At 41.6% G+C, this 25847-nt stretch overlaps 1 protein-coding gene across 11 annotated transcripts in view; it reads left to right on the plus strand.

Moving 5' to 3' along the window:
- Positions 1-25847, plus strand: part of APBB2 (amyloid beta precursor protein binding family B member 2) — a 374503-nt gene that overhangs the window by 171814 nt on the left and 176842 nt on the right. For all 11 annotated transcript variants that reach the window (XM_044224322.1, XM_044224331.1, XM_044224328.1 and 8 more), the window contains 2 exons: positions 7504-7572; positions 20478-21293. In XM_044224322.1, coding sequence (XP_044080257.1) covers positions 7554-7572; positions 20478-21293 — 835 coding nt within the window. In that variant the 5' untranslated portion in view covers positions 7504-7553. The remainder of the gene's footprint in view (positions 1-7503; positions 7573-20477; positions 21294-25847) is intronic.

The following is a 25847-nucleotide window of genomic DNA, read 5'->3' on the forward strand; positions in this document are numbered from 1 at the left end:
ATATAACGAAGAATGTCTTCTTCTGCGAAGCTTGTAAACACCCTACCAGATATTCATGTAGGCAAACAGCATGTTTGAAATCATCCGAGCCCACAAGCCCTAAACATGAAGTATTTTTTATGGCTTTAATATACACTATTTCTTTCAGAAGTGGAAAACTTCTCTAATTTTAAGATAATGTGTATTTAACATTTTGGGGGAATTTTCTTAACGTTGTTCAGCGTTTTGAAATTGCTGTTCTTTTTTTTTTTAAGATTTTATTTATTTATTTGACAGAGAGAGACCACAAGTAGGCAGAGAGGCAGGCAGAGAGAGAGAGGAGGAAGCAGGCTCCCTGCTGAGCAGAGAGCCCAATGCGGGACTCGATCCCAGGACCCTGAGATGATGACCTGAGCCGAAGGCAGCGGCTTAACCCACTGAGCCACCCAGGCGCCCGAAATTGCCGTTCTTGACAGCAGTGCAAATCACAATTTCTGGCTTAACAACACAACACGTGCCTGGGTGACTTTGCATTTATGGTTGTTGCCTTCTCAGTGAATCTCCCCGTAGATGCAGGCGTCTGTGGACTGTTTGTTGTGACAAACAGTGTAGATCTGTCCAAAGATTTGCTTATTGAAATGTATCTCTCCTTTTATTTCTCCTTTTCTGAAATTCACCTGTATAGATAAGTTGTTTATCTCTGAATTTCACTCAAAATAGTAAGGAGAGGTTATAAAATACTTGTTATAGCAAGGGAGTGTTGTTTCTGATAGGATTACCCTAGATTCGATTTTTTGGGAAAGTAACTATTTGAAGGCAATGAAGGTTTTAAGTAAATGAGTGATTCTGGATTCTAATTAATTGGGTATTAGAGTGTCCGTGCTGAAAGCATTTTATTTTGGAGGTTTTGGGATAAAGGAGTGATTGTAACGCAGCAGCATTTATCTGCTGTTAGGAAACTAGGATACCTCTGAGAGGAGGTGTCAGGAGGAATAAGGCCAAGGCAGATCCAGGAGTTGTGGAACTGCGAGAAGGTTGTATAACTAAAGATCTAAAGAGGGAGTGGACAGAACAGAGAGTGAGGCAAACTGAGGAGAATTGGTTAGACTTTTGGGGGACTATTCAAGAAAGACAGGTGAAGTTAAATTCCTTGATTTTTAATTATTTCCCTTGTCCCTCTTTGGTATCACTTAAAAGTGCCCAGTAAGTTCTCATCACAGGAACAAAAATTTTGTGACTGTGTCTGTTGATAGATGTTAAATGGACTTATTGTGGGGATCATTTTGTAATAAGACATATTTTGATTCATGACATTGTACAACTGAAACTAATATAATTTTATGTGAATTATTACCTCAATGAAAAATAATAAAGTAAAAATAATTGAAGCAGCTCTTTCTTCAAGGAATTTGCCCTCTGTTAGGAAAAAAGATAAAAATAAAAACTTAATTTAATGTGTTAAGTATAATAATAGAAATACGTTCAGAGTTTAGTGTGGGATAATGTGATTGAAATAATTAGGTAAAAGTGGCTGGGTGGCTCAGTCGGTTAAACCTTCAGCTCAGGTCTTGATCCCAGAGTCCTAGGATGGAGTCCCACCTTGTTGGGCTCTCTGCTCAGTTGGGAGTCTGCTTCTCTCTCTCCCTCTGCCCCCGCACCCCACACATGTGTTCACGCGCTCTCTCTTTTTTCTTGCACTCTCTTTCTCCAATAAGTAAATAAAATCTTTTTAAAAAAAAATATTTTATTTATTTATTTGACAGAGATCACAAGTAGGCAGAGAGGCAGGCGGGGGGGGGGGAGCAGGCTCCCCACTGAGTAGAGAGCCCGACATGGGGCTCGATCCCAGGACCCTGGGATCATGACCTGAGCTGAAGGCAGGGGCTTTAACCCACCGAGCCACCCAGGTGCCCCTAAATAAAATCTTTAAAAAAATAATTCGGTAATTCAAAGAAAATCTTATCAAGGGCACAGTACTTGAGCTGTATCTAAATGGGTGAACGCATGTGAGTTTTCATCTATTTCTTGGAAAAAGAAGAATTACACACAACTGTAGCTTACTCGGGACTAGTTTCTCAACCTTACAGTCAAAAGATCAGGCAGTAAGAGTGGGAGAAGATTCCAGTTTTGTGCAGGGTTGCTGAAAGCCCGCTATGCCCTCCATTGCAGATGGTGACCAAGTAGGGCAGTGTCCTCTCTGCGTAGAACTTTCTCATCCCTCAGACCAGGGATGGTAACTTGCTCCTGCCACTGCTGGAGTCTGCATTATCCCTTGTGGATTTCCTACTGCCAACCTTTTTTTTTTTTTTTAATAGTCCCTAATTAAACCCACCTTAATTTGATTGTGTCATCTGTTTCCTACTTGAAACCTTATGGGTACAGTGTGTAATTGCATACTGAGAAAATGGCAAAACACACAATAACAATAAGAAGAAAGTGTCTTTATTCCAAATTAGAAATATAATATCACAAATAAAAAGAATTATTATAGTGAGATGTAGCATTCTTGGTCAGGGACATATCATATTGAGAGAAATAAAGCCATTGAGGTTTTGATGGTTAAAATAGAAAAAATTGAATTGATAATGTTGAAAATTTTGTATTTACATATTTATATCTAACGGGGAAAAAAGGCACAAAGGTTCTTATACCGAACCAGATGCAAGTGGGAATTTAATTTATTTATGCGCTTATTCATTTGTTTAGGAGTGCGCACGTGATTTCTGCTTGGAGATGCTCTTCTGTGGTCCTGCTCAACATTTAATGAGCTTTAATGGCATTACCACAAGGCATAGAAGCATTAATTTTCATTAATGGGACACAGGAAAATGCTGCTGGAAGGAAACTATTGTTACTAGATTATTTCATTGACACAGTTTTTATGCTTTGTTTTAAAATCAGCTGTTAGGTCATGATCTCAGGGTCCTGAGATCAAGCCCCGTGTGGGCTCCGTGCTCAGTGCAGGGTCTGCTTGAGATTCTCTCCTTCCCTCGTATGCTCTCTCAATCTCTCAAATAAATAAATAAATAATATCTTTATAAAAAAAATAAAACAAAATCACAACTCTAGTCTCAGGGCATCTGGTTGGCTCAGTTGGTTAAGCATCTGACTCTTGATTTCAGCTCAGGTCATGACCTCAGGGTTATGGGATCGAGCCCCAGTTGGGCTCTGCGCTCAGTGGGGAGTTTGCTGAAGATGCTTTCTCCCCTCCCCCTGCTTTTCCCCCACTTACATTCTCTCTCTCTCAAAAATAAATAAAATCTTAAAGAAAATAAAATCACAGCTGTATTCTTTTTTTTTTTTTTAAAGATTTTATTTATTTATTTGACAGAGAGAAATCACAAGTAGGCAGAGAGGCAGGCAGAGAGAGAGAGAGGGAAGCAGGCTCCCTGCTGAGCAGAGAGCCCGATGCGGGGCTCGATCCCAGGACTCTGAGATCATGACCTGAGCCGAAGGCAGCGGCTTAACCCACTGAGCCACCCAGGCGCCCCTCACAGCTGTATTCTTAACATGGAGCCTGTAGTGGCCTGTGTGAGTCTCTGGCGTCTTTGAACTCAGTATGTGGTTTCATGGAAACGTACCTGTTCTGATACTGACCGACCTTTTCCAGCTTTACAGCTGGGGGAGCGTCTCTGCCTGTCTTTGCTTTTATGGAAAAGGTGGATAATATTTTGATGAGGGTAAAGTTTCAGAGTCTGTCTGCATTCCCTTGATCAGCGGTTCTCCAACAGAAAAGTAATGAGACACCGATGTTATCTGAAATTTTTTAGTAACCACATTATCAAAAAAAAAGTGAAATGAATTCAACAGTATGTTTTATCTAACTCTGTATATCCAAAATAGTATCATTTCAACATGTAATCAATGTTTTAAAATTATTAATGAGAGATTTTACTTTTTTTCATGCAAAGTATTTAAAATCCGTGTGTTTTATGCTTCTAGCACTCAATGTAGATGCAGAATTTTCAATAGAAATACTGGATCTCTATTTAGATTTCATAAAATGTGTTATTGAAAAAGTAGCTTCACCTACCCAAGAAGTTCCCTTTAATAATCAAGTATCAGTTTATAAATTTAGATTTACTTTTTATATAAATTTAGGTTTAAATTAATTATAATGAAATAAAATGAGAAATTCTGTTCCTTAGTTGTACTAGTCACTCAGGTGTTCGTTAGCTCCAGTTGCTCCTCGTGGCTGCCATATTGGACTGCATGGCTACAGATGATTTTATTATTATTATTATTTTATTTTATTATTTTTTTAAGCTTTACTGATTTATTTGAGAGAAAGAAAAGGAGCATGGGTGTGTGGCGGGGAGGGCCAGAGGGAGAAGAAGAGAGGGAATGTCTAGTAGATTCTCCACAGAGTGGAGAGCCCAACTTGGGGCTCGATACCACAACCCTGAGATCATGACCTGAGCCAAAATCTAGAGTCCCATGCTTACCTGACCGAGCCACCCAGGTGCCTCAGCCACGGATTATTCTTAAAACCATATATTGCTTTTGTATTTCTCAGGTTACTTTTTTTTTTTTTTTTTTTTAAAGCATCCTATTTATTTACTTGACACAGAGAGAGAGAAAGCAAGCAAGAGAGAAAACACAAGCAGGAAGAGTGGGAGAGGAAAAAGCAGGCTCCCCACTGAGCAGAGAGCCCAGTGTGGGGGCTCGATCCCAGGACCCTGGGATCATGACCTGAGCTGAAGGCAGAGGCTTAATGCATGGGTCACCCAGGCGCCCTTCAGGTTACTTTTTATGTAGAAGTAGTCCATGCCTCAAAGTCCTTAGAAACTTTTTATCAGATTAGGCTTCTTCATCAAAGGAGATAAATGCCTAGGGAAAAATAGCTCTGCATGCTTGTGCTTTATTCCTGGAGCCGTCTTGCACAGAGTAGGTGTTTAATAAATGTCGCTAAATCCTGTTTAGTCCTCAAATTGCAACTTAAATTGCACTTTCTCCAGGAAATAAGTGTCTCCTGACTCTCTTGTCTATCCCGTGTTGCTTCATTCCATTTTCTCAGAAAACTGAGTTCTTTTCCTCCAGGTCATAGCCCCATATACACTGAGATGAATAATTTTGTGATTAATGTCCATCTTCCTGGTAGCCTGTCTATAAGTTCCATGAGAAGGGGGAATGTGTTTGGTTCACTAAAGTGTCCCCTGCTCCCTAGCATCACACATGGTGTGTGTGGAATAAGTATTGGTCAGATAATAATAGCACAGAGCCATTTAGAATAGGAAGCAATTAGCCAGAATGTCAATTCATAACTTCATAGAAGTTGGAGTTTCTTTCATGCTGGGGAGAAGGAATTTTTTTTTTTTTTTTTAAGATTAGATGCTCTGAAAAATTAGATTCTTAGTGTTTGTTCAAGTCTTTTTACTCCTATAAGTATGCCTCTTAGCTCTCTCTCTGTTTATTAATATTCATTGCCTCGAAATAGCTATTACATCACATCTAGCTCTGCTTATAACTTAAGGTATGCTGAAGACAAAAACTTAAAAAAAAAACCTGAATTTTAAAATACTTTTCAGGAGCTGAGGAGGGAGTAGGAAAAAGACAAAGGTGAATAGAGGAAGCATCTTTTGCTGTTTCAGGGCAATTTAAAATAAACCCACCCTTTTAATTATAGCAGAGTAATGAGCCTTACCCACAATATGTGGAAATATAATTAAAAATGTATTGTGGGTCAGTAGACCAAGTTGTTGGGTCATTATCGGAATCGTAAAGTTGGGAGTAATGCCCATTAAAGGTACTAGTTTGGAAAGATTAGAAAAGAATTTAATCTCCACAAATATAAAGCTAAGCAATTTGAATAATGCTTTAGCAAACTGCCAACATTTGACTTAAAAAAAAAAAATTCTGGGGTGCCAAGGTGGCTCAGTGGGTTAAAACCTCTGCCTTCAGCTCAGGTCATGATCCCAGGGTCCTGGGATCGAGCCCCTCATCCGGCTCTCTGCTCTGCAGGGAGCCTGCTTCCTCCTCTCTCTCTCTCTGTCTGCCTCTCTGCCTACTTGTGATCTCTCTGTCTGTCAAATAAATAAATAAAATCTTAAAAAAATAATAAAATTTTTTTAAAAATAAAAAAACTTCTATAACTATAATAAACACACAGAATTATGCGCGTGAGGGTACCACTTGATGAATAAATAAAATCTTTAAAAAAATAAATTCTCTGTGCATTTGTGTGTGTGTATGCAGTCACGTGCATGCTTTTAAAAATTGTACTCAAATTTGATTTTGCCCTGCTGTCCATGTTACTCAACACTTAGTGATATGTCGTAAAGCCCTTTTCATATCAGCTCATGTAGATCCACTATGTTTTTCCTAATAATGCACAATACTCCATTGTATGGAGGTATCATAATTTAATGAACTAGCTGTCCACTGAGGAACAGTTAGTTACTGATCTTTTGCTTTTAGAACAAGAGTCCATGTATGTTTAGCTCTAAAATAAATTCTCAGAAATGGAATTGCTGGGATGCCTAGTGGCTCAGCCCATTAAGCATCTGTCTGCCTTTGGTTCAGGTCATGATCCCAGGACCTTGGGATTGAGTCCCATATCAGGCTCTGTGCTCAGTGGGGAGCCTACTTCTCCCTCTACCTGCCCCTCTTTCTGTATGTGTGCGCTCTCTGTCAAATAAATAAATAAGGTCTTAATAAAAAAAAAAAGGGAATTGCTGAGTAGTGGGGGTCTATGCATTTTAAATTTGCTCAGATATTTCTAAATGGCTCTTGAAAAAGTTTTGCCAGCTTTTACTCCCATTAGCAAGTTTTGTAAATTCCTATTTCCAGTGTTGTTGCTTTCAGTTATGTGCTATTAAGCTTGTTAATCTCTGCAGTCTGGTAAAGGAAATCAGCAAGTTGTTGTTATTTAAATTTGCGTTTTCTGTAGTTTTGACTAAGGTTAGTTATTTCTATGTTTGTTGGACATTTGTGTTTCTCTTGGGACTTGTCCTGCACTTTGCTCATTTTCCTACGGGCTTGTTCATATTTTTCTTAATAACTTCAAGGAAATTCTTCATAACTTCAAGGAGCTCTTTCTATATAAATGAAATTAGCCACTTTATGTCTTTGTAATGTTAATTTTTTTTCAGTTTGTTTTTTTGTCTTTACTGTGTTTATAGTCATTTTGTATTCCCAAACAGAATGTTTGCTTTTCTATGTGGTGAAATGTACCAGTTTTTTCCTCACTGCCTTCTGAATTGTGCTTTTAATGAGAAAAAGCATTGGAAAGTTGAGACACATAGATAAATAACAAGACAAAGACAGACAGATAACTGCAGCCTGGCATGGGGGAAAAAAAAATCTCAAAGAAATGTTTGTGGGAAATGTGGTTAAGCAGAAATTCAAGTTTCAGTCATATGTGTTTTTACCAACTATAAATAAACAAAAATTTGGATATTATCTGCCAAAAATTGTTTCACGTTTTTGACAGCTTTTGGAAGAATTGTCAATACTATGCTTTTTTTTTTTCTTGTATGCTTTGTTATTTGGGATTTTAATTTCTCCAATGATCCCTCTTTTCAGATTTCAAATTATAACCTAGTTCCTGCACCACAGCTGGAGTCCCGTGACCCATGTCAGAAGTACTTCCAGGTCAGACCCACTTCCGCATATTTCAATGCAGAGAAGCAGTTGAATATTAAAACTTGAACAAATAGATATGATGGATGATTGTTCAGATGTTAAACATGGTTTGCTAAAATGACATGTTTTTGCTTGTTCATTAATGTATTAAAAAGGAGATTGTTAAAATAAGATCGAAAAATCCATTGGACTTACGTGTATTTGTGTAATAATTGCATAACTCTAGTAATAACATAATGTAAAAATATTTTAGTTGATTATAACAGGAAACTAAAGCTATGTCAGATTTTGCCTTCGGGTATTGCCTATGGTAGCCTGTAAATACTTACGTATGGACAATGAGGTGTTGGTGGTGGTGAGTCTCCATAAACAGCATCTTCGCCATTGTTGGGTTTGTCTAGAGTCGAACTCCTCAGGTCGGTATTCTCCCGGATCTAGTGCTGATTAAGTTGAGGCCTGAAGGAAACCACCTTAATTTTATTGTACATCCCTCTATTTGTGTCAGGTTGGATGCTAGACCATACACAATGTGGTGTGGGATTTACTTCTTTGCCTCACAGTAATATAACGAGGAAGAAGTAATTGCAGTAACATTTTGAATTAAACACAGGGTAGGACTGCAAATCAAAGAGGAATCTGGGGGAATCCATATTTTGTTAGGGTACAAACCACGAAGCAAATTCTGAGTTTTTACGTAAGTAGATTTAAGCCACGGACAAATAGGTATTAAAGTCTCTTAGTTCTGTCTTTAAACTCTGGAAGTATGTCCAAGCTGTTTTCTCCTTTATGTAATACTTCATGTTCTGTTTCAACAGAAAACTAAATAAAACATAATAGAATAAACACTAAGCTCAGTAGAGATATATGAACCACAGGTAATACGTTTTTTATTCAAAACAGCCAATAGCATGTGACAAACCTAAATTCACACAGGAAAATTAGGAACTTAGAGCTGATTCTCAAAGGCCTGTCATCACCCTGTGATAATTTAGGGGCAGGCAATAGATTTTCTTTGTAAATACATATTTGAACAGGCATATTAATTTTGGTAAATCAAGGCAAAGATGTGTGTCCTTTTAAAAAAGGACAGTTTAAATTGTTGCAAATGATTCCTTTTAGGAACTCTTTAGCATTTAAAATTTTTTAATACATGGCAAGATTGGCTCTGTATAGAAACTGTAAGAACAAAGCTGGCAAGTGTGTAAAATGTGTTTTCCTCTCCATGGAAGTGAACTGATCAAATAGCTTCTAGGAATTTCTTACTGTCACTTATATTGTATTATGCTAATGTATTCCTTCTTCCTAATGGTACTCAAGTTGCTTTTATTTGCTGGTAGGTGTATGAGAGATAATGACACTCTTACCCAGCAGGGTTTTCCAATGACGGTTACTACTATCATATATAAGTCTAGGATGTGACACATTTACCAAGGAAAGCAGTATTCTTAATTCAGTGGAGTGTATATTCCAATCATTTTTTACTTGAAAATTCAGGTGACAGCTAGTGCAGCAGAATCGGAACCAATAACTAAGGTCAGGTAGCCTCCGTACCCCTTCTCGACTCCTGGGAGCTGTGACTAGAGGGAGCCTTTTAAAAAGCAAACATACCCCAGAACATATACCATTATCCGCCTGTAAGATGCCTCTTGAACCTTTCAGGTTCAACTCACGAGTCCCTTCCAAGCAGGTCTCTCAGCCCGTGGCATAGTCTGGCAGTCACCCTGTTTCAAGGATTCTGTCATTGTTTTAGATTCCCTGTTGGAATTGATGTGAGGCCCACTTCTCAGTCACTCAAGACAACCTGTGTCATCACTTGATTGCTCACCTGCTTTTTCTCACCTAAACCGGTATTCTCAAGCTTGATCATTTGACTGTATTTGTCAGACTTGTTCATAAAAGTCTAAAGCTATCTTTAAAACATACATTAATCTTCCAAAGACATTAAAGCTCTTCCAAACAATGAAAATGGCTTAGAAATTGAGCACAGAAAACATCCTTGGAATAAGCATATACTGTCCCAATCTTTGAAGGTCTTTATTCTTATTTGGATATACAAATCCCGACTTCAGTTTCCAAAACAGCTTATCTTCCCATTTGCCACAGGGGATTTGGGGACGCCAGGCTTCCTCACCCGGCGTGTCTTTCTCATCCTGGCCCACCGGTGGACTCCAGCCTACCCTTCAAGACCCAGCTCAGCTGTGCTTTTTCAGAGTGCCTCTTTCCTCATCCCAAATGCCGTTTTCTCTTAAGATTCTGCCTACTTGAACCATGGCGAGTTTAATAACTGTTCCTTCTCATTGCCCACTCTGACTGTTCCTTTCTTCTTCTTTTTTTTTTTTGTTTTTTGTTTTAAAGATTTTATTTATTTATTTGACACAGAGAGAGAGACAGAGAGCAAGTGAGCACAAGCAGGGGGTGTCTCAGAGGGAGAGGGGGAAGCAGGCTTCTGCTTCTCCTGGGCAAGGAGCCTGATGTGGGGCTCGATCCCAGCACCCTGATGTGGGGCTTGATCCTAGCTGAAGGTAGACGCTTTTCTGACTGAGCCACCCAGCTGCCCCTCTGACTGAGTATCTTGAAGAAAAGTATCTGGTACATCTCTGTCGTGTCTCCTCATCTCCCCTTGGGATGATTAAAAAGCCAGTCCTCAGGCAGTTAAGTTCAGTGGGCATGGGAAACCCTTAGGTGGATGACACCTAGCTGTTGAAATCACCCTGGTCCCCTAAAGCCTGGAGAAGTTGCCCTGTGACTCAGTTGTGTGAAGCTGCTCCTTTGGCTTTAGAAACTAACCAAGGTTAGGGGCGCCAGGGTGGCTCAGTTGGATGAGTGTCTAGTTCTTGGTTTTGGCTCAGGTCATGATCTCAGGGTCCTGGGATCATGCCCCATGGCGAGCTCTGCGCTCAGTAGCAAGTGTGTTTGAGGATTCTTCCCTGTCTCTCCCTCTGCCTCTACACCCCCTGCCACCCCCGTCACAAGCACGCTCTCTCTTTATCACTTTCTCTCTCTCCAAAATAAATAAATAAATCTTTAAAAAAAAAAAAAGAAAGAAAGAAACTTCCAAGGTTCTAATGCTGTGATCTCTCTGCCTCAATGACCCATAACCTTTGCCTCTTTTGTTCAGAGAGAAGTTCTTATCATTTTTGTCACATTGAGAGTTTACTTTCATGAGTCATTTCAGGAAACCAGCCTTCTTTTGCCTCTCCTTCCTAAAAGAAAAAAAAAATCTGAGTTATTTCATTTCCTTCATACTTTGAGGTCTAGTTCAAAAGGCAGCATTCCTCAGAGTAGAAGCTGGGCTGTTAACTCCTCAGTGGAAATAAAACTGTGTAGCAGAGAACTGAAAATGAAGAAATGTCAAGTTTCACCGACGAGCAGGGCAAACGTGGAGCTTCCCTGGGCCATTTGTCAATTTCCAATTTTGTCAACGTGTCCCTGGAGCACATGGAGAGCAGCAGGGTATAGAGAGAGGAGTTTCCTGTCGTTCATGACAAAAATTTTCCTTTGACAGATGCCTAGAGGTCTCAGAAAAGAGAAACCGAGGGGGCAGGTTTAACTACAGGTTCCAGCATGGGTTTCTATTAGGATGTCATTCGAATTACGGGATTCTGTCTCCGTGCTGGGATCTTTGCAACTCTAGGTGTCTGGAAAGCCTGGTTAGTCATGGACTTTAACCCTGGCTTACTTCATTTTGTTTAGGCCTCACAAAAATATTCCATTTATTAACAAAGCCCTTTTTTTTCAGTTGCTGGAAGGAGAAGACTCAGTTTAAAGTAGTTTAAGCCCCCACAAAAAATCAGTTGACTTTAACAGCCAAGAAGCCTAGGGGTATCCCGTTTTAAGCGTGGCTTGTTTTAGGGATTCCAACAATGTCATTAGAGTTTCTTCCTCCCTTTCTATCTCATAGATCTACTTGCTCATTGGTCCTTGCTAATGCTAGTTGCCTCTTCTTGGTGACCCTTCAAAGTTTTAGGATCATCTAGTTCAAGAACAAGAGAAAAGAGAGCACCCCTTTTCTGATCGTTCCACCAACAGTCTTAGGACTGGCTTTGTGTGAGTCACCTGCTTTTCCTTGAGCCGGTCACCACAGCCATGGGGATTTGTTGTTCTGACTGGCTGGGCCTGGGCCCTGTCCTCCACAAAATAAGGGGCAGTGTCATCGCCACCTGAAACATATGGGCTGAACCCCTAGAATGTAAGCTGCACACGAGTAGGTGTTTTTCTTTTGTCAGTTTTGCCCACTGCTATAACCTTAGCAGTTAGAAGGCAGCTAGAAGGCTTTTGCATGCCCATGCACACTAGAGAATCTGTTGAATGAAGGAATGAGAGTGTAGAAAGGTTGATTCCTCAAAAATTGTGGGGCTATTACTGGTTAAAGAGGAAATGCATGCCGGGCTATAACAGATGTTTCCCTATGGGCGTGCAGGAGAGCGATGGTTGTAGTAATACTAGCTCTTGTGACACTTTCAACTTATATCCATCTCTGCAGTAGATATCGGTCTTCCTGCATTGATGTTGGGGCTTGATAACAGCATGACAAGCAGCTGTAGAGGTAATGGCCAAGTCTTGAGGGCCCATCTCACCACCAGAAATCCAAGAGCAGAACCCCCTCTGTACTAAAGACTCTCGGGGTCACCAGCATTTGCTTACCCATTCCTCATTCATTTTGCTTATTTTGTGTACTGTCATATTCTTGGCCTTGAGAAGAGCAGCTAGCACATAGCAGATACTCGATGGCTATTTAGTTAATGAATGAGTGGATGGATTAATGAATCAAACATTTATTGAGTACTCTTCTATGCCAGGCATAGAACTCTGGGAATATAAAAATGAAAGGGAAATGCAAATTGAAATGACAACAAGATGTCACTTCATACCTCCTTGGATGGCTAGCATAAAAAAGACACAACAAGTGTTGGGGAGGATGTGGAGAAATTAGAACCTTCATCCATTGCTGGTGGGAACATAAAATGGTGCCCTGCCTTGTAAAACCACTTGCAGGTCCTTGAAAGGTCATATGTATTTAATTATATAACCTTATGTATAATATTATGTAACCATATAAATACATATAACTGTATGTATTTCATTATATAACCAAATATATTATATACATATGATATATATTATTATATATTAATTACATATATAATTAGCAATTCCACTCCTAGGTTACACCCATGAGAATTGAAAACGTACATTCATACAAAGCCTTGTATGTGAATGTTCATAGCAGCATGGTTTATAATAGCTAAAACATGGAAACATTACAAATGTTCATTAACTGATGAACACTTAAATAAAATGTGGTCTGTTGATACCATGGAAAATGATTTGGGCCACAGAAAGGAATGAAGTACTGATACATACGACAAAAAGGATGAACCCTGATGATCCACTAAGTGAGGGAAACCAGTCATAAAAGATCACATGTCCTGTGGTGGTTGTATTTACGTGAAATGTCTAGAATGGGCACTCTGTAAGGACAGAAAGTAGGTTAGTGGTTGCCAGGAGCTTTGGCGTGGGAGGAACAGAGGGTGACTGCTGATGAGCTGGGGGTTTCTTTTTGGGGTGATAATTGCACTCTGCCATTAGACCCTAGTAATGGATGGACAATTCTGAGAATATGCTAAACACCCCCAAACCGTACCCTTTTAAAAGTGAGCTGTATGATATGTAAATTATATCTTGATAAAACTGTCCTAAAAAATGAATAGAACAGTCACTGCCCTCAAGGAACTTACAGTTTAGAAGGGGAGATCGATAACTCATTGTCTGGAAGTGCTGATGGGAACAGCCTGCTACATACCTAGCATGGAACAGGTGGCAGCCATCGTTGTGTAGAGGAATCAGAGGAAGGCCAAAGGAATGGGGTTTTGAAGGATTCATAGGCGTTTTCAGTTGGGGTATATAGGGTTGGGGGGGTAGGGGAGATGAGGGCAAAGGACATTCCTAGGCAGAAGAAACAAACTCCTTGTGCAAGAGGAAAGAGTTGAGAAGGGGCTTGGCATTGTCAGGTAGGTTGATTGTGGCTGCCTTGTAGAGAACAGGGTCGGGGTTGCGGGGTGGAGCGGGGTGCAGTGATGGGAGATGTGACTAGAGGGTCGACTGAGACTAGCATAGGGGAATTTGAAGTGGTTGTATTGTGAGCTTTTGAACGAGTAGATGGTTGACCAGTAGATGGTTTTAAGCAGGAGAGCTCCATGATCAGTTTTCAGAATGATACAGGGCAACATGTGATAGGCTAGGCCACAGAGCTGTTATGCTTGCGGATTTAGAAAGAAACTGATAAGTGATGCAGGCCTGAAAGCAGGCAGGGAGGAGGTGGGAGGGGGAAATGCAATTTGCTAGAGGAACACTTCAAAGAAAACTGAGAGTATTCAGTATGATAAGAAACTTATGAAGGGCTATCCCTATGTTTCTGGTCTGGGAAGCGTAGGGTGGCAATTCCATGAGTTCTTGCTTCGGGTCTTGCCCACGTGTCAGTGGATTTAACTCCATCCCCCTAATTTATAGGGAGTATTAGACCAAGTGGTCTTTGATCTCAAATCGATAGTAAGATCATGGGAGGCAAAGATAAGTGGAAGTGGCTTGAATGCCCCAACTTCTGGGCCTCCATATAGTACTAGTATTGGGAAAAGCAGGCCAAACTGTCTTCCATGGAGAAGAGTGAAAGCAAAAGTTGGGTGAGGGGGACTGGTCCTCGGGCAGAAGAGGACGATAGTCATCCTTTCATTTTTGTAGCCACAGAGAATTAGTTTTTCTCCAGAATTGTTAGTTGTTATATTATTGTTGTATCGCTCTTTCCCATCATATATGATTCTCTTCTGTTCATTGTTACTAACGATGCTGGGGGTAAATACGAGGAAGGAGGGGAACAGAGGAAGGCCTGGGATTGGGTGTTGGGGAGCACGGCGGTAACAGGAGCCTTGTGCCGTGTGCACCAGAGCTGTTCATGGCAGAGCTTGGAAAACTTGAAGCTGGTAGGATGACAGCTGATGAGAAATCAGGCCTGGTAGAGAAGTATACCAGTCTGTTCTGGGTCACAGCACATGTACTTTTGACTCGAAATAGCCTTTTCTTCTTCAGGGAGTTATGGCAGAATGGAACAAGAATGTTCTTGAGCCAAGACCAAGGAGCAAAAGAAATCAGTCTGGATAGTATCTTGAAAGATTTTATTTTAACTCTTGCTCAGATGCTACATGGGATAAAAGCTTGAGAAAAGCTAGACTTTTAATATAAACATTTCTTGAGATGTTAACGAAACACTTTTTTTTGGTCCCATTGTATTCAATGATTTATTCTACAGACATGCATGGAGTACCTACTGTATGCTGTGCTCCTGTTCTGGTCACTGGAGGTCAGAGTCTAATGGGAAACTCCAGCAGGGCAAAAATAACAAAATGGGGATGTTGCTGTCATAGAGATGAGTGTAGGAAGGTTTAGGAATATAGAAGAAGGAGCCCTGGAATCTGCCTGGAGGGGTAAGAAGACAGTTCACAACTAGGTGATACCTACCTTGAATCTTAAGGGTGAAATAGAAACTTGCCAGATAGGAGGGAGGATGCTGAGAAGGTGTGCAAAGACAAGGAAGGGGACACGCATGATCAGAGCGTTCCAAGTGCTTCTGAAATCATTATCTGGTTTTAGTGGTTTTTGACCTTGGCCACACATTGGAATCACCCTGATGGGCCCCAGCCCCAGACTGATTGAATTAGGGTGTCTTTAGGAGTGGGCCTTAGCCTTCTGTGCTTTTAAAAAAAGCTCCCCAAGGGATGCATGCTGCTGGGGTTGAAAACCTATCCTTGTTCCTATGACACCTGTTTCTTGACCTTGTGGAGTCCTCAGATCCCCTGGCCTTTTCTTCCCAGCTCTCCATCCCTTCCCGGCTCCATTCCCTGCCCTCTCCAGGCCATACCCAGAATGTATGCCTCGTCTGTCCCCCCACCTGCCACCGTAATCATGTCTGCCTCTGTGACTATGTGTTTCCCCCTCCCATTCAGTAGGTTGCCTTTTCATTGTGTGGATGGTTTCCTTTGCTGTGCAGATTTTTTGGGTGGATGCAGTCCCGTTTGTTTATTTTTGCTTTTGTTGCCTTTCCTTTTGGTGTCAAATCAAAAAAACTATTGCCAAAACCCATGTCAAGGGGTTTACTGCCTGCGTTTTCTTCTAGAAACTTAACGGTTTCAAGTCTTATGTTCAAGTCTTTCATCCATTTTGAGTTAATGTTTGTGTGGGGGTTAAGGGCCAGGCCCACTTTTGTTCTTTTGCATGTGGCTGTCCCGTTTTCCCAGCACCCTTTAGTGAAGAGACTGTCCTTTCTCAGTTGTATACTCTTGGCTCCTTTGTCATAAGTTAATTGGACATACATGCATGAGTTTATTTCTGGGCTCTCTGGTCCGTTCCATTCATCTGTGTGTCTGTTCTTATGCCATCAAACTTCACATTTCTTTTAGAAGAAGTTTCCAACTCTTTGTTTCTCCCATGTGACTATTTCTGGACTTTTGTTCTTCTCCTCCTGTTCCCCTAGCCTGCTTCCCTTGGGGCAAGACTTTCCTTTCACAGAGAAAATGAAGGCTGTCAGTTCTGCTTTTCCTAGAGTTGGTGTCACTCTCTCCACCCTTCCTCCCTCTCCTTCCTTCCCTCCTGAAGAAGTGTCCCTTGTCTTGGACAAGGCTGGCTCTCTCGTACCTGCTGTGGTCCCTCATCTCATCACCTGGATTCTCCCTTCTTCATCTGTCCCTCTTTCGTGTTTCCGTTTATCCCTTCTCTGTTGTTCTCTGTGTTTCTGCCTTATAAGCAATAACACATCACAAAGACTCTTAATCTTTAAAAAAACAAAAATGCCTTCCTATAACCCCCAATCATGGGCTGCTCTCCCCTGCCCCTTTGTTCTTTAGTGAAGGTCACTCTGCCCATCTCTGCCCTTCTCCTGAAGCTGTGAGGGGCGGAAGCCGCCCATGTTCTTATCATCAGCCAGTGCTGCTTCATGGAGGCCTGGTCTTCTTGCCCTGGTCAAGAGGTGAATGCCTAGACTCAGTATGATGGCAGTGAGAGGGAAGGACTCCCCCCCGCCCTGTTCCCCGTACTTAAGTCTCCCATGCCCACCTTGTTCCTTCCCTACTGTCTTGATAGGACTATTGACCGTAGCTTTCCAGATGGTCTCCTTGCGTGTGTTTGGCTTCCCTTTGATAAATGTCAGGGTCAGACCCTAGTGCCAAATGGGAGACCATGAAGATGGGGCTAGCCTGCCTGTTTGGTTAGGGAGGCACCCTCTGTCTACATCATTCTCCTCTCTCCCTGATTACCTCTGGTGTTTTAATGGCCTCATTTCCATTGCTTCTTTAATACCTTTTCACCAGAGTCATCTTGGAGAACATGCTGGAGGAAAGATGCCCTTTCCCTCTGCTACATAAAGGAAGACAGCACACACGCGTGCGTGCACGCCCACACACGTATCCTCTCCCTCGCTCTCTTTCTCTTTCTCCCTCACCTTCTCTCTCTGTTTCTTTCTCTTCAGCCTCCTTCATTCTTCATTCTGTTGAAGTACTTGATCTTCTCTGCCTCAGGGTCAAGTCCAGTCCCTTGGAGCATGTCTTGCAGAACTCTGCCTGACTCTTCCTCCCCTTTACCGCATCTCCTTTTGTGTTTTGATTTGCGAAGACTCCCCAAATGCGGATCCCGCCTCTCTTACCTTCAGATCCTCTCCAGACTGAGGTGAGAAGACCACTCACTCCCTTGTACCTCCCTAGCTCCCATCCTGGTTGATTTTCATCACATTATTGTGTGTGTGTCTTTAGCAAAGCTGAAAGCACTTAGCAGATGGGATCTTGTGTGTCTCGGTTTCCCTACTCCCAGCATGGTGCCTGGCAAGAAGAAAGTGCTCAGTAGATATGGTGGCCTGCAGTATGGCGAGCAGAGACGGAAGCGCGTGAGGAAGGAGGGAACCATAAAATAATATGAATCCCTAACAGTATGCCAGGCCCTGGGTTAAATGCTGACAGCCATCTCTCTTAGTTTTCAACAAAACTCAGTGAGGTGAAGATACCGTTACTATCCTGATTTTACAGGAAAGAAATGGACAGTTTAACTAACTTATCTGTTATAACAAGGAATTTGGACTTATTCTTAAGCTTTTGGTCTCCAAAGAAAACAGCTCAATGGAAGATTTAAAGAGACATTGTAAGATTCTCTTTGCATTAAAAAAGAAACAAAAAACCACCTACCTCGACACTGAGGAATTTTTTTTCCTATTATTTAACTCTTCTGGACCCAACATCTTTATCCCATCCTGTTGGTCTGTTTGCTTTCTCTGTGTCGGTACGACAGGACTGTTTCTATCACTTGGAGCTAATCAGGTGGTAAATTTGGGGCCCCTGGCAGGCAGCCCTGTGCTCTGTCCCTTGGATGTAAAGGGGTGCGGTTTGTTGACACATTATGGTTATTACTATACTAAATCCTCGGGCCCGCATTTCTCATTTTAATCCTCAGAACAATCCTGGCAACAAAAATGCCCCATTTTTCAGACAAGGACACTGAAGGTCAGGTGTCCTAGATCACTCATCTAGTAACTAGCCTGTCTCCCTGACCCTGAGTTCTTTGTTCGTGGGCACTACCTCCCACTTTCAGGGGCCTCCTCCTTTGAAACCTTCATCTTTCTAGGAATTTGCTAACTTTTGCCTACTTCTTTTGACCCCAGATGACCGCTTAGCTGATAGTTAACTCCCAGAGACAACTGTATACTTCATAGCGTTAACTTGGCTGCCTTAGTTCTAGATGTGAACCTTTGATTTAGCTCCCAGGTGATATCATCATTTAATATCGAAAACACACTCAAACTGTGTTCAGGCTTTGATCTACAAAAACAGCACAGACAGAGCTGTTTTGTACAGGATGGTCCTGTTGTTCTAATGTAACCCGCCCAAACCTCCCCTTTGTGATTTCTAGCGCACAGGAGAGTGACAAAGGGCATAGGGAGGACAGTGGGATCTAGAAGAACATGGCTAAAAGTTTTTATAATCTGTCACATCCTGGATATAAAAGCTATTTAATCACCTAGAAATTTTGATGGTATTCTTTCTGAAAATGTTTATAGTTATGAGCAAAGTAAATAAAACTTTCTCTCTAATAAAAGTGCTAGAATATAGTACCTAACATCCTAAAATAGACTGATAGAAGTTGTTTTTTTTTGTTTGTTTGTTTTTGGGTTTTTTTGCGCCAGGTCTTTAAAAAAGCCAAAGATTTTCTACTTTCTTATAGTAATGTCATTCTGAATACCCAGGAGTTTTCTCTTGTGTGCCCATGTTACAGATACGTGTCTCGGGGAAAATTCTGTGGGTTCAAAGTGAGCCCTTTCCTATCAAGTGCTGCTGTTGATTGAGGGTGAATTCTAATCTGTAATACACAGAAGTGGTAGTAATAGTTAAAACAATGTAATTTGGAAAATATGTAGTTATCAGAGCATTATTTGAAAGGGAGCAACAAACTAAACTCAGTTTTTTATAGGGCTCAAGGCTTCCTATAAAATGAATCCCAGGTGGTTAGTTACATTGCTGGGTAAGCAGGAATCCTGATAAATAAATGGGGTCTGAAGTTTAACCACTTGGTTTACAGCCCTTAACTGTCTCTGTGGGCCACACCGTCATTGCATTTATGAATGTGGGCCCTGCTTACAGCATTATGTTGCCTACCTTTCTAGAAGTACATGGACTCCCAGATGAGTGGGTGACTCTTTCCTAAAGTAGGCAATCCTGAGTATTTGATACTAGAAAGGAGTACCTCTAAGCTCTCAAATGGAGGAATACTCTTATCTTTCTCTCCTGGGGAGGTCTCTGTTTTGCCTAGGGAGTGGAAGAGGGAGTTGTCACAATACAATTTTAGGAATGTTGGGAGCTGTGCTTTGGTTCATTTGCCGGTGTAAACTCACTGAGGCCTCTGTGGAAGGCCGAGGATCAGATAAGAAAGGGGTCATTCTTCACAGACTGAGAAATGTGAAACCTTAGGAATTCTTGTTGATGAATTTTATTCCCTTCTAGTCTGAAAAACCTTTCTTTCTTCCGAGCAAGAGACATATGGAATAAATCACTGATGGTATGAGCAATATTTGAGATAAATGCAATTGTCAGGTGGTTTCCTCGGAGTCCTGCAAGGGCACATGGGGACTGCGAACAGCTGAGTCAGTATTGTAACTCAGTGGAACATGTTCAGACTCCTTTGGGGGCTCTAACCCAGCAGTAGCCTAGGGCTCAAGGCTGCATTATTAGGAATAGTTTTGTGTGTGTGTACGTTCTCCAGTAACTGAGCCATTTCTCCAGAAAGTCTCTTTCGTACAAATAGTAAGTAAGCCCAGGTCAAAAATGCTCACAAAGATATTAGCAAACTCCAGTGGAGATTTGACTTTTCCAGGCATTCGGAACACAATTTCTAAACGTGGTTGAGAATAATTACCTTGGCTGTATGGTGCATCAGTGAACAGTGACCTTTCAGGTTAACTAAGAAAGCTGGAGCCCCAGCCGATTTTTGAGCAACTTTTTTGTTGCCCAAAGGAACTACAGAATAGAAATGTGATGTGAATGTTTAGAAAGGGGGTGATTTTCAAGGCTGTGAACAATGACCAGAAGAAAATGCTTTTATATGACTACAAAAGGGAGAGTCTAAATAAACTTTGGACCCTTAGAAGACCTTTTAGCTTTTCTAAAAATTGGCTTTTGTGTACCCACATTAAGCCTTTTATTTGTTCCTATTTAATTTATGAGTGAGCAGGGAAAACAAAGAGGGAAATGGGTCAATTCTATAAGAATGTATACAACGGAAGCATTAACTCTTTCAGTTTTTTGTATAAAAATGTTGGCTCACCGTATGCTAAGCAGTTCAGTTCAGTCATGTCAGGCAGCTACTGACGAGTTTCTTTTTCTTTCCAGCTGACTCAGGTGTAGACACTGTGGCTGTGTTTATGGCCAGCAGCGGAGCCACGGACATCACGAATCGCAACAGCCCGGCCACACCACCAAATACCCTTCATCTCCGTTCCTCCCACAATGAACTGTTGAATGCCGAGATAAAACACACCGAAACCAAGAACAGCACGCCCCCCAAATGCAGGAAAAAATATGCACTAACTAATATCCAGGTGGCGATGGGCCTCTCCGATCCGGCCGCACAGCCCCTGCTGGGAAATGGCTCCGCCAACATCAAGCTGGTGAAAAATGGGGAGAACCAGCTCCGGAAGGCCGCAGAACAAGGACAGCAGGACCCCAACAAAAACGTCAGCCCCACTGCAGTCATCAACATAACTTCTGAGAAGTTAGAGGGCAAAGAGCCCCACCCGCGTGATTCCTCAGGCTGTGAAATTTTACCCTCGCAACCCAGGAGAACCAAGAGCTTCCTAAATTACTATGCAGACCTGGAAACCTCAACCAGAGACCTAGAGCAGAGCGTGGGCAACCAGCACGGGGCTGTGGAAGAGAAGTCGCAGCTGGGCCAGGGCCCGGCCTCCACCATCATTGGGAATGGCGAGGCGCTGCCGCAGAAACCAAACAAGGCCCAGTTCAGCCCTGAAGATGGTCCAGTGGCCACAGTGTCCTCCAGCCCAGAGACCAAGAAGGATCATCCGAAAACGGGGGCCAAGACCGATTGTGCCCTACACCGGATCCAGAACCTGGCACCAAGTGATGAGGAGTCCAGCTGGACAACACTGTCCCAAGACAGCGCCTCCCCCAGTTCCCCGGATGAAACAGGTACCCACCCCCTGCCCTTCCCCCCTACCCCGGGAAAGGGAGTAGACTCACAGTGGCACTTCCTTTTGGTGTGTTCTATTATGGATGGGGTTAATCTCTAGTCCGACCAAAAAAGAAAGCCCCCCTTTTGGGGGCAGAGAACTCAAGCCTGTTGGGGTAAAATTAGGCAGCTTGTGTGGAAAATACTGTTACATTTCTCAGTTGTTTCTTTTTGGTTCCTACATTGGTTGCTTGTCCTGGTAAGCATTTTTGTGAAAAGAAATGTCAACGTGGCGTTAAGTATAGTAGAATGTCACCTGATTGGAAATGACACCACCAGTGTTTAGGTGAACTTCTTTAGTATACTATCTAGAAATCCTGGGTTTTGTTAAGCTAAGTAATAGAAGAGATACAGTTGCAGGGGACACATATATCTTTATTAAAAGAACCAACTATTTTAAAGTTCTCGGAACGTATTTATGCTCACACTAATGAAAAGTTAGAAGTTTACAAAATTTAAATTTCTGCTCATTATAGGTGTTTCCCTTTGACATTTATGGGGGAACATTTCATTAGCCTTGTTCATGTGATATTTGAAAGTAAGAAAGTGGCGTTTCTTCTCTTTAATATATTCAGAAGCTCAGGATTTTAATGAGTCTAATAGAGACCAGACTTTCTTGACCTTTGTCTGTGTCTGTAACATCTTTGGGTTTGTCGGAGGAGTCACAGCTGGGACAGAAACGGACAGATTCTAACAGCCAGCTCCTTTCAGTTGCCTCTTTTCTCTGCTCCCCCAGTGTACTGCTGATAGATTAAAACACGTAGTGTACTTTGTCGTATCTAAATTCAGCGTAAACAAGCACTCACCAAGGCTTAGTTCTCTAACGTAACCCAGTAACCTGGCACCTACCCTGTAGGTTCCAAGGCTCTGTTCATGGGCTGTCGTTGTAACAGATCATACCACCAGGGAAGGAAAGAACCTTTCTGCAACCTACAAGGCAGAGAAATGACAAGGACTCTAGATAAGGAAAAGAGAAGGAGAAAGTGAAGACACTGACTTTTTTTTTTTTTTTTAGTGTTTTTGAAGTGCCCTTTAAAATTGCGGTTCTTCAGATGATGGATTTCATCATCAGCCCACTGTAGCCGGATATGGCAGTAGGGAGGTTAAGATGAGTCCATTTCGTCTCCTAAATGTCTAGAGCTGCACGCTGCTGGAAGCACAATTATGTTTAGTAATATTCCTGAGTTCATAGCTATTACCTTTTACGCACTGGGAAATATCATATCCTATCGCTGATGGACGCTGTCACCTACCAGTGTTGGATTCACATCAAGGACTCTTTGAGTGTCTCCCAGCCAAACTCCTCTGTGTTTTCAGCAGCACCACCAGGACCTCCTTGTCTCCCTCCTGTCCTGACAGCCTTCCTGTTGCTCTCCCAGGCATGGCGCTGGCCATTGTAGGCAAATTTCAAATTTCACCACATGCTATTAAATGTACAGTAAAGTCTCCTCTGTTCCTCCTGCTAGCCCCTTTCCCCAGTGATGACCACTGTCGTCGTCGTCTTTTTTTTTTTTTTTAATTTCCTTTCAGAAAACATTTTAGGCCTATACCCACATTTATAATAAATTTTAAGATTTACCCACATTTTATGATGATGCTATTTTTTAAAGAGCCCCTATCTTTTAGAGCTATATACTCATATATAATAATAGATATAATGTAATATAATATATACTAATATAAATAATATCATGTATGGGATTTTCTCCAAAATAACTGAGGTGGTGATAAAAAAAAAGAAAAGAAACCAAATTGCCCCAAAGCTGATAATTATTAAAGATGGGTCCCTAGGGTTAATTATTCTGTTATCTCTAATTTTATATCTTTAAAATACTCCACAATTAAAAGTTAAAACAAGAAAATATTACATCAGATGGTTTTACAACTGGTTGGCTTTTTCCTCTTAAGGATGTGTTTTGTAGGGCAGCACGTACAAGGACATGCTGTTTCTCTACCTCAACAATAGCCATGCTAGTCCACGCTTTTCAAGCCCTGTGTTTTATTTACTGATTCCCTCACTGCTGACTGTTTGCATTATTTCTGTCCCCGGCCCTTTTCTTGTTGAGTGTGGGCATCCATAAGGGCCTGTGGAGAGCCCGGAATTCAGGCTGAACGTGTGCACTCTGCTTGGTCCACTCTGAGTCTCTCCAGGACTCTGTCCTGGGGTCTCCTCTGCTCAGCACTCCTTCGCTCAGTGTCCTGGCATCACTTTCCGTTAGTTTCTCTGGTGCTTGGCTCATCATGTGAACTGAGCTAGAGCTTTCTTGAAGCAAGGAGACAATACGCTCATTCTCCTCTCTTAAAGTCAGTTATAAAGGCCTTCACATTTTAAAGGAAGATTGACAATATGGTGCTGTCCTTTCATAGGTGGCTAAGGATAGACATTTTGAATCAAATATTCCCAAAAGAATGTGTTAAATGTGACTCTAAAGCAGCCAGACTGAGTTTTTTGAAAACATGCTCAAGAACCAAGCCTGTGGATTTTTTTTTTTTTTAAAGATTTATTTATTTTAGAAAGAGTGAGAGATAAAGCATGTGGGTGGGGGGAAAGGAAGATGGAAAAGGAGAATCCCAAGCAGACTCCTCGCCAAACGTGGAGCCAGACATGGGGCTCGATCCCACGACCTTGAGACCATGACCTGAGCTGAAATCAAGAGTCAGATGCTTAACCAACTGAGCCGCCCGGGTACCCCCAGACTTTTGCTGTTGTTCGCCATATGGTCACTTTGGGATCTCTGCACTTACTAAAGCATGCTCAAGGTCTCAAAATATTAGTATCAGTAGTTCTGGGGAATTCTCTGGGAATTTCCTCATAGCCAGTTGTGAACTCCTACTGAAACGAAACCACTTTACTTCATGATCACACTTCCGAGTTTCAGGTAGTACCCACTCCATAAATTAGTGAGTAAAATAAAATCAATGAATTTACAGCATTTGTGTTTCTTTTGATTTTGTCTGTCCAGTGAAATCTACGGTTAATGTTTACATTAATCACAAGCAGTTCAAATAAAATGTGTATGTTTCACTTAACGATGGTAAAGTCAGTGTTTATTATACGTTTCATGTAATACACACGTTTATATCTATAAAAAACACAAGCACTAACTGTTGAAAGAAAAGAAGAAATAAGGCAAATTTTTGTAAGATCCTGGTATGTATCGCCAGAACACCTAATACATGCATACCAGTCTGTATTGCTGAGTGTGTATATTTGCTTATCTGCTTTGTCTTAAGTAAATACTCATCACACACAGTGGCATGTGTTTTATGACCAAATCACCGCTCACTTTTCTTTGGATTGCAGACTGTGCTTTGGGGAGCGGAGAAAAATAGAACAGACTCATTCTACCTTCGGGGCATCCTTTCCAAGTTAGACTGCTATCTATAAAATAAAATGCCCAGGCTAACCCAGAGATTGACTACTTTCTATTTCTCTTTCTTTCTGAATTGCTCCCTCCAGCATTTTGGTAGCTCCCCCCAACCCCCGCCCCAATCAATCATCTGTACAATATGTTGCCCCTCTTTTCCTCCTGTGTCGTCTGCCCTCTGAGAAAACAAGAGCCTGTTAGGAAAAAGAAAAACATCTGTGAAATCACTGAGTTTCATAGGGGTTTACCAGAGTTTAAAAAAAAAAAAAAAGAAAAAAAAAGCCTTGACCCCGATTCTAAAAGAAAGGGTCACATCCCATTTTGGTGCTTAAAGGTGAGAACTTGTGATCTGTTAGCATTTTGCTTGAAATACGGTTCCCTCCATGGCCCCAGGGGAGCACGGTGACTCAGAGAAGTATGAGTTGGTCAGATTGTATGTCTTCTCTCTGGTAGTCTCCTGCTGGTTTATGCTGGTTGCATGAAAACTTTTGAAAGATACAACATGTTGATGCTACTGGGCTACAGGTTTCAGTGCCTCGTTGGTACCAACCTGTAACTCAGGTTTAACTGGGGGCTTCATAGAATCAAAGATACAGAGTGTGAAACCGGGTGGATCTTGGGGACTAGCCACGCCAACATTAGGTTCAACATTAGGTTCACAAAGGCAGGATATACAGAGAGAAAACAAAATCTAGGTGATGTGGCTTTGGGCCTTAATGCTTCATGAACTTAATCTTTGAGAGCGTGGGTTCTAGAGTCAACTTCCTGAGTTCGAATCTCAGCTCAGTTAGAGGCAGGCCGTCCACAGAGCCTCTCCTGTGTAACGTGGGCGTAATGATAGGGTCTGGCATAGATCAGCTGTGAGGAGTAAGTGAGAGCATTTTCAGAGGGCTCTTAGAACGGTGGTTGGCATAAAGCACGAGTTTAATAAGTATTAGTGCTTTTTATAATTAGTGGTCACCATTATCGCTGCAGCAGTGGGATGGAAAAGCTTGCTTCTTCCTTAATGATGGGTTGCCTCTATTTTGGACTCTGATTTTAGTTAGGACCTTCTGCATCCTAAGAGCAGGGATCAGTCTGTCTTTATCTTTGTATTTGGGTTGTCAACGCCTGAAATACAGCAGGTGAACTTAGTCAATAAATGAT

Source organism: Neovison vison, chromosome 11, assembly GCF_020171115.1.
Source record: "Neovison vison isolate M4711 chromosome 11, ASM_NN_V1, whole genome shotgun sequence".
Lineage (NCBI taxonomy): Eukaryota > Metazoa > Chordata > Mammalia > Carnivora > Mustelidae > Neogale > Neogale vison.